Source organism: Echinops telfairi, unplaced genomic scaffold, assembly GCF_000313985.2.
Source record: "Echinops telfairi isolate 266 unplaced genomic scaffold, ASM31398v2 ScPeMD7_9;HRSCAF=40, whole genome shotgun sequence".
Taxonomy (NCBI): domain Eukaryota; kingdom Metazoa; phylum Chordata; class Mammalia; order Afrosoricida; family Tenrecidae; genus Echinops; species Echinops telfairi.
The window spans coordinates 21,015,144-21,024,557 of record NW_022103906.1 but is presented as its reverse complement, the minus strand read 5'-3'; the positions used below and the strand labels follow the sequence as shown (position 1 = coordinate 21,024,557).

Below are 9,414 nucleotides of genomic sequence, written 5' to 3'. Positions count from 1 at the left end.
TGAGCGGATTCCGGGAACCCAAGAGGCAAGAAAATTTTGGGAATGATGAGGGCAACAAATGTATAGATGTGCTTTACACAATTGATCTATGTATTGTGACGAATTGTATGAGCCCCAATAAATTGATTAAAAACAAAAAACAACAACAAAAAAAAACCAAACAAAATAAAAATCTTTCCAGAGGGGGGAAAAAAAAAAAATTTGGGGGGTGATTTTTGGATTAAAATTTCATATTGTGGTAATATGTTGTTATTCAGTGGGTTTTTAACCATAATAGTCCCTAAAGGATATATCATAAAACCAGGCATGACAGGGAGTTTCCCTTTTAGGACTGAATCTCATCAGTCATTGTCTCTAGTGGTGATATGGTAATAGAAATTCTAAAACTCCATCTGAGAATTTTGGAAAAGTACACAATGACAAATTACTACTATCCATACCAGGACATTTAAAGGAGAATTACACTCCTTTATTTGCTCATCTGTGCTATAACCTATTACATTTTTCTTCCATTTACATGTTCACCTCGGCATCGTCCTTATTAGCCACTTGACCAAACCTTTCAGTCCTGTCAACACACACATCCAGGCACGTTCCATTGCCTTTTGGTTATTTCTCCCTAGCATTTATTCATTCTACTTATTTCATATATTGTTTCCTTTGGCTTGACTCATGAGGTCAGAGGGTTGGGTGTTTTGTTTACTGTTATATGGCTACTGCCTACAAAAGTCTCAGGAATAAGTTGTTGTTAATTGCCACGGATTTGCCCTTGCCTCATGGTGACCCTGTGCACAATAAAGCAAAAAGAGTGGACATGCCATCCTCTTTACTAATTGCAGATGTTACCACTGTAATCCATGTGGTTTTCATGAACTAGTTTTTAAGAAATAGATCACTAGATCTTATTTCCTGGTCCATGTTAGTCACTGAAACAGTTCAGCATTAGAGCATCACACACACTCATTGCCATCAAGTGGATCCTGCTTTATAGCAACCCTGTAGAACAGAGTAGACATGCCCCAAAGGGTTTCCAGGACTGTATTCTTTATGGATGTATGCAGTCACATCATTTTCCTATGGAGTTATTTGTGAGCTCAAACCACTGATCTCTCAGTGAGTAGCTGAGTGCTTAACCACTGCACCACCAGGACTCCAGCCACATACAGGCTACCACGATCAGATGGGTACTGGCCACACAAGAGATGCATTGGCCAAAATCGACGCCCAGTCTCCTGCATTTTAGAAGAATCCAATCATCCACTGCCCCCTAGGTACATTTTAGGGACTCCATAGTCTTTATGGAATGAATCAATGTCCAGAATTCCCAGAATCTACTGGAAGCATTTTGTAGTTAGGTACTAAATCTTACTCATCTTCACAGAGGATTTCCTAACATTTAGAACGTGTGTATTGATGATCACCAGTATTTCAATATCACAACAAAGGCGATAAAGTAGGTAAAGCAGCCAACAGAGTGACTGAAAGAAAGTGAGAAGCCCATACCTGATATCTCGCTTTACATCATCATCCACATAATTATATTGTATTTTCAGTGATGCCACCATTACAATCTAAAGTACTCAGGTCTAAGAGTCATAGGTTCCCAACCACTGTGTGGATATAATGTCAAGCTGAAGAAAGATAGGAGAGGGGTGAAATTTTCAGTTTCACATTCCTGGGATAATTAAAATATTGTTAAATAAATAATTTTGTTTAACAAATATTTTGGGAAGACAATTCTGCACAAGGCATCAAGTCAACAAGTAATGACTTATAAAAAAAAGTTGAACTGCCTACAGTTGTTGCCTTGAGAACCCTATAAACTTGTCAGGATAATAAAATAAGAAAATTATTGATAGAGAGACAAATAAATGTCAATATGGAGCAGCAAACACTAAAGTAGCATGTTGGCTATGTATAAATGACTTTTTTATAATAAAGAACCAAGTTACTTAATGCCTTGTAAAGTAAGACAACTGTAAGCGATGTTAAAGGGCTTTTAGGGTTTATCATTTGTAATCGCTAGTTCTAAACTCTTCACAGCTGTTTTACTACTATGTATTAATTTTATTAATGTTTATTTTTAATCCATCATATCTGTAGCATCCCTGCATTAAAATTTAGCAAATGCAGCAAAAACCAATACCTGACTTACCTGAAGGATCATAAACCGCCATGCCTTATGGAAGTTGCATTTTCTGATCAATTCACTGATTTCCCATATTGTGGAAACAAGAAGTTGGATGAAGGAGAGGAGTGTGACTGTGGCTCCATTCAGGTATTTCCAAATATTGTCGTGATTAAATTAGAAACTTTATCGTCAGCTGGAACCCAATAGCAAGGTAGCCATTAATCTGCCCTCGTGTTCCTGATAAAGCTTCTTAAATGGCACGTTTTGTGTTCATTTGGAAACAAGCATTTGGTGTAGCCTCATTGCAAAGTTTTTTATGAAGTTATCAATAATCACATGGGATGCTCTTGTTGGAGGTCAGCTGCAGCTCATTTGCCTCATTCATATGCTAACTGGTTCTTTTCCTGAGAAGGACCACTAGGGGTCCTTAAATCTAATCTCTATGCCCAGTAGAAATCTGTTCTACCGAACCTCTCATAGTCAGTTACTTGAGTTTTAACTCAGAGGCTAGGATGTTAGTTGATATCACAGTAGGACACTTCGAGTTATTAGAAAACTCTTTCTTAGAGCAGAAACCTTTTAACCTGTCACCTGTTTGTTGGAGTCTTGGTTTCTGGAACATGTACACTAAGTCCTTGAGGGAAATCTTCCAGACTAAGTCCTTGAGGGAAAAAACACAAATTGTCTATTTCTTTTGAGAACATGTCATGTAATTGCTGTGATTGTTATTAGGCATCATCTGGTCAATTCCAAATCATAGGAACTTTATGCAAAATAGAAGGAAACACTGCCTGGTCCTGCACCATCCTCACAATTTTTCTTATGCTTGAGTCCATTGGTGAAGCCACTCCATTGGGAGAAGCCTTCCCTTTATCCCCCCCACTCTGCTTTACCAAGCATGATGTCCTTCTCCAGGGACTGGTTTCTCCTGACAACATGTCCAAAGCAGATAACACCAAGTCTCGCTATCCTTGCCTCTAAGGAGCACTCTGGCCACACTTTTTCCAACACAGACATGTTAGCCCTTATGACAATCCATGGTGCTTTCACTGTGGCTCTTTCAACATACGGTTCATGGGGCTTTCGCAGCACCGCAATTCAATTGCATTGATTCTTCGTCTGTCGTACCTAGTCAGTGTTCAACTTTCACGTGCATCTTATTTGATTGAAAATACCATGGTTTGGCTCAGCACCACCTTAGTCCTCAAAGTAACATCCTTGATAGGCAGCACTCAAGGAGGTCTTGTGCAGCAGATTTACCCAATGCCATGCGTCTTTGGATCTCTTGAGTGCTGCTTCCATGAGCATTGATTATGGATCCGAGCAAGATGAACTCCTTGACAACTTCAATCTTTCTTCATTTATCATGATCTCGTGGTGAGCATTTTGGTTTTCTTTACATTGAGCTGTAATCCACACTGAAGGCTGCAATCTTTGATCTTCATCAACAAGTGCTTCGAGTCCTCCCATTTTCAGCAAACAAGGTTCTGTCATCTGCATATTGCAGCTTGTCAATAAGCCTTCCTCCAATCCTGATGCCACATTCTTCTTCATATAATCCACCTTCTCTGATTATTTACTCAGCATACAGAATGAATAAGTGCGGGGAGAGGATAGAACCCAGACACACCCCTTTCCTGATTTTAAACCATGCAGTGTTCCCTTGTTTTGTTTGTGCCATTCCCTCTTGGTCCATGTAAAAGTTCTGCATTGTGCCAATGAAGTATTCTTGAATTCCCATTCTTCTCAAGGTTATCCATAGTTTGTTATGATCCACATGGATCATAGTTCATAAAACACAAACATCTTTCTGGTATTGACGCTTTGAGGCAATCCATCTGACATGAGCTATGATAACTCTTGTTCAACATCCTCTTCGGAATGCAGGCTGAACCTCTGGCAATTCCCATCAATGTACTTTTGCAATAGTTGTTGGATGATCTTCAGCAAAAATTTACTTGCATGTGATATAGTATATGTACTTATAACCAATTCTCAAAATTTAAATACCTAGGAGCCCTGATGGTATAATGGTTGCATGTTGGGCTGCAATCCACATGGTCAGCAGTTCTAAACCACCAGCAGCTCCTTGGGAGATAGACTGGGCTTTCTACTTCTCTAAATAGTTACAGTCTCAGACACCCACAGGGGTTCACTATATACCATCATCACAAAATGGCAGAGAGTTGACAGTTTTTGATTAATCACCTGGAGATGTTAAAAAGTGGATTATGATTCAGTGAGTCTCTGATAGGGCTGGAATTCTATATTCCTACCAAGTTCAAAGTTATGCTGGTGCTACTAGTCTGAGAACCATCTTTTTAGTATATGCTCCAGACATACACCATCCAAAAGAGACCTGTTAGGATAGCGAATGATCACCATCTATGGGGTGACTTGAGAATTTACCTGCAGACTAAACCTATTTGGAGTTTACAACATATGGGCTGCCAATGTCAGAATGGTACATGTGAAAAATTTTGAATTGCTAGGTATTGTTTTCATAAGAATAAGAACATAGATAAAATATTTTTGTTTTGAAAATGGACCATGTTGCCAGTCTTTGGAACAGTTCTGCAGTTCAATCTTAACATGCAAGGTACCCAGGCAGACACATAATTTTCTCCATCACTTTAGTTTGACTAAAGCAGATAAGTGAACATTTGCAGTAGTCAGTCAGTGATAGATTGAGGGAAATGTTTTTTCTCCATACTCTTGGGGGCTGAGCAAAACATAAAACCAGTATCTTACAAGTTGTATTATCACACAACTGCCATTGAGTATAGAGAAACAATGGGCCCTTTCAGGTATTCAAAGTCATCAGGAGAATCTAGTGTCACAAACTTTGGATTCTATTGTTTCCCAGGAGAATTTTTTAGCTATGGGGTACTGGATAATCACAAAAGGCGGAAACACAGTAAAATTCCCAACACAAGTTCTGAGCAAATAGTTTACATATACTTATCATAGTGGAGGGCCACGTGTTTGCATCTAGCTCTTAGAGATAATAGATGTTAAATTGCACAGACAAGGACCAACTTAACTATTCAAACAGAAGGCAAATGACAAATCAATTCCTGATCTTTCATTTTTGATTATGTCCAAGGAATGTGCTAATTCTTGCTGCGATGCAGAAAAATGTATGTTGAAGCCAGGATTTACTTGTGCAGAAGGAGAATGCTGCAAATCTTGTCAGGTAAGGTCTTCTGGCTGAGACAAGCTTTCTCTGCTCATTACGTGCACAGAGGATGAACGAGTCTCTGACCACTAGCTTCTTCTACACAACTGATCCCACAATGCAATGGGGCTTGCTAGCACCCAACAAGCCGCTTCTGAGATGCTCAGACTTCTAAGCATTGGGCTGCGTTAGGTTCTAAGAAATGAGGCAGCGGATGTCACAAAGTAAGTATCACTTTTCCCCTTATTAAAATCATTCCCAACTTACAAAATGTCAGAAAGAAGAACACTGGTATGCCAATACGTAGGTTTGAAGGGAGAGGGCTTATTCCAGGATTGAAATCTGATAGAAGAGAGTAGTTAGTAGAGAAAATATTGCTAAAGTAGAAGATCAGAAGTCTTAATTATGCTACCAAAAGATCTATTAACATTTCTTTCATCTCATAAGATGAATAATTCTTAAGGAGATGTCATCATGTCTTATTCGTTTGTCAAAATGCCCCAGAATTCAGCACAATTGCATGTGTATTAAATGGATGAATCCAGGAATATCTCCATGTCATTCAGTTCCCCTTAGGAATGAGAGCCAAACATTTTTGGCTCATTCTTTTAGATGAGTTCATTTGGAGGGGTTCATTGGAGTTCTGATTTCTTAGGAATGGGCACTCCATTTATACACACATGTGCCTAGTTGTTGTGACTGGGCGTCTTTCTGTGGCAGAAGGAACAGGATATGTGGGAACAAGGGGTAAAGGATATGAAGGAGAATGCTTGTCCCCTTCTCCATGTATGTCTATTCTAACTTTGTTCAAGGATGGGGAACAGCAAATTTCAAAACCATTTCCTTGCCATACCTAAGGTTACATCCACAGTAAGGCATTTAAGAATAATAAGGACTACAATGAAGAAGGAAGTTAGGGCACTAGTGTGATTCAGCTGATTCTCACCGGTTCAGGAGAACCTATGCCTAATTTTCTGCTGAGTTCTGCAAACCCATTGTTAAAATGACACTTGTAATCAGCGTTCTCTCTAAGACGGGTGGCTGGAAAACCACCCAATTAAGAAATCTATACTTATACTCCATATTCTTTTCTCATGTTCATCTGCACAACAGCGGTGTTCTGATCTCATTTTGAGATAATAAACGACCTTTCGGTATATCAGTGTTCTGCACTTAAGACCGTCATTAGGACTGTGACCCAGTTCTTAAGTGATTTGAATGCTACTATTGGGTTATAGTCCATCCTTAAACTATTTTTTTTAGATTAATTAAATGGTCAACCTTCTGCCCACCTACTGAGCTTTTACAATCTCAACATATCCCTTCAGTCTCTGTGTTTTCCCTCCACAGCTGAAAGAAGCAGGGGCCATGTGCAGACCAGCAAGAGATGAGTGTGATTTTCCTGAAGTGTGTACTGGCCACTCCCCTAGGTGTCCTAAAGATCAATTCCAAGAAAATGGATCTCCTTGCAAGAATTCGGAAGGCTACTGCTTCATGGGGAAATGTCCCACCCGGGATGAGCAGTGCTCCGAATTGTTTGATGATGGTAAGAGGCAATAAAAGTGCATGCCTGCATGATTGATAAGGGAAAAAAGCCTTTATTTCTCTGCTCCTTTCTTGTACAGAGAAGCTAGGATATAATGCTATCTGTGGCATCCTTCCAAGTGATTACATAGCATCTCCCTGGATGTGGGTTTCATAACCTTCATCTTCCCTCTAATATTACTTGATCAACTTAGTATGCAGGCTAAAGCACAATTGTTACTGTTTCTGTCTATTCTCCTTGCTAAAAGCCCCGCCCCCCTTAAGCAATAGGGTAGCTCTTTATTCCATTTATTCCATCCTCTTTTGCACCACATGATACTCTCAGACCAATCACATTAGAAAAGTAAGGTATTTTATGAGCCATGGTATTCATGCTTTCATTCTTTTACTTTTATCACCCCATTTGGATCTCAGAGGCAAAAGGAAGTCATGATATCTGTTACGAAATGAATAGAAATGGAAATGCATATGGATACTGCAAAACCACAAAAAGCAGCTTTGTTTCCTGCAAAGAGAGGTAAGTACCTGGTGAAGCAAACCAAGTGCCCTCAAGCAGTTTCACAAACTCCACCTGGTTGCTGGTGGACAGCTTCTCCAGGCTTTCCCTGAGGAGCTGGGGGAAAGAACGGAGCAGGCACACGAGCCATCTCTCCTGTGCAGGACTGACAGACTTTGCCATGCTGCCTTCATTCAGCTGGAAAGAGTGGAATATGAGAAAGAAAAAGGAACAACACATGAGATGATTAGGGCCCAAAGAGAGAACAAGAATAAAAAAGAGAAAGCAAAAATCTAGTGGAAAGGGAGAAAAGAGGAGAGAATGAAAGTATAACTTAAAAATAAAACAAAAGACGAACTCCTGGCTATCAAGTCAATTACAGCTCACAGCAACTCTATAGGGAAGAGTGGAACTGCCCTGGGCGCGTTCCAAGACTGTAAACGTTTATCTGCTTAGAAAGCCTCATCATTTTCCCAGAGAGAAGCTGATGGTTTTGAACTGCTGACTTTGCCGTTAGCAACCTGACTAAAACCCATCCCACAACCAGTGCTCACTAGTGTACACGAATGGCTAACATTTAATAGACTTTCATACATTGATAAAACCAAAAATCAATATCACTGTCATTGGGTCAATTCTGACTCATATCAGCCCTGCAGACAGAGTAGAACTATGAGTTTCTGAGACTGTCAATCTTACAGCAGAAGAATGCCTCATCTTTATTCTGGGGAGCCACGAGTGGTTTCAAACTTCAAACCTGGCAGTTAGCAGCCCAGGTCATAACACACTATGTCACCAAGGCTCCAGGAAATGAAGGAATGAAAGCCAGAAAAAGAAAGAGTGGTAGAAATTGAAAGTAGAAGGGAGAGAAGATGAATCAGATCTGATAGCCTAAACTAGGAAAGTCTGCTCTGAGACACACTTGTAGGTCTGATCCCCACACACCCCACAGCTTCTGGCCACCACAAGGCAGCATTTAGAGTGAAAATGACAGAGAGCAAGGAGTCTCATGTTCAAGTTCAAGTCAGGCAAACCATGCAAAAATGGGTAAGCCTTCTCTTCCTTTTCATTGCAGACAAATCTGTAAGATAATGGTATGCAATAATAGCAACCTCACAGGTTCACGGCACAAATCAATTTGTGTGCTCTATGCAAAAATAACGAGATGGAAATCTTACGGGAATAACTACAGTTGTGCCTAATCCAAATGATTAATAATAGGCAATTCTCTGTAGGCTTAGAGTAATATCGATTTGTGAAAATCATGAGAACTCAAAAAGAAACACCGTCCTGACTTTAGTGGCCAACAGTGTGCCTGTCTCTTCTCTTGGCTCCTCTTCCACCTGCTGACACGCCTGAGCCCAGAAAGGCCAGCCCAGCCTCGGCAGGCCTGTCTCCAGCGCTGACTCTGAGTGTGTTTACTCTCCTTCAGCGATGTCAAATGCGGGAAGATCTACTGCACAGGAGGAAAGCACTCCCCTCACTGGGGAGAAGATAAGATCTACCGCCTTCAAGTTCCAAAGAAGAATGCTACCATTGAATGCAAAACCTTCTTTTTTTACCAAAATGCTAATGATGTGGGCCTGGTTGCTCCTGGAACAAAGTGTGGAGAAGGAATGGTAAGATGAAAAGTCTTTTTCTTCTTTTTTTGTATTAAAACGTCTCGTGTCAGCCACTTAAAAGAAAAATCATGGATCCGCTTAGAGCACAGAGGAAAATTGGCATCTTTTTATTACACAAAATATGTTATCATCAATAGCGATTTTGGCTAATCTTAATCACCCCAAACGATATTTAATTGTTGCAAGTGCACTTAATTAGGGCCTTATGCATTACAGACCTCATTTTTTCTAAAGAATGCAATCTGGCTTAGTCATACATTCCTAATTTTTAAAACTCATTACACTATATATATGTATTTTCAAAAGCATTTTATTGGGAGTTCATACATATATTATTCCAAGGTTCATTCACATCAAGCAGTCTTGTACAATTGCTACCACGGTTCAGTTTCAAATCATTTTTCCCTTCCTGGAATCCTTGACATCAGCTCCCATTTGTCGT

The 9,414-nt window shown here is 39.9% G+C and overlaps 1 protein-coding gene across 1 annotated transcript in view; it reads left to right on the top strand.

Annotated features, from left to right (window-relative positions):
• The window catches only part of ADAM7 (ADAM metallopeptidase domain 7), a 57,214-nt gene that overhangs the window by 40,957 nt on the left and 6,843 nt on the right, over positions 1–9,414 (top strand). The window contains exons 10-14 of the mRNA XM_045286839.1: positions 2,104–2,278; positions 5,238–5,327; positions 6,660–6,855; positions 7,269–7,371; positions 8,783–8,969. Of these exons, the coding sequence (XP_045142774.1) occupies positions 2,104–2,278; positions 5,238–5,327; positions 6,660–6,855; positions 7,269–7,371; positions 8,783–8,969 (751 nt within the window). The remainder of the gene's footprint in view (positions 1–2,103; positions 2,279–5,237; positions 5,328–6,659; positions 6,856–7,268; positions 7,372–8,782; positions 8,970–9,414) is intronic.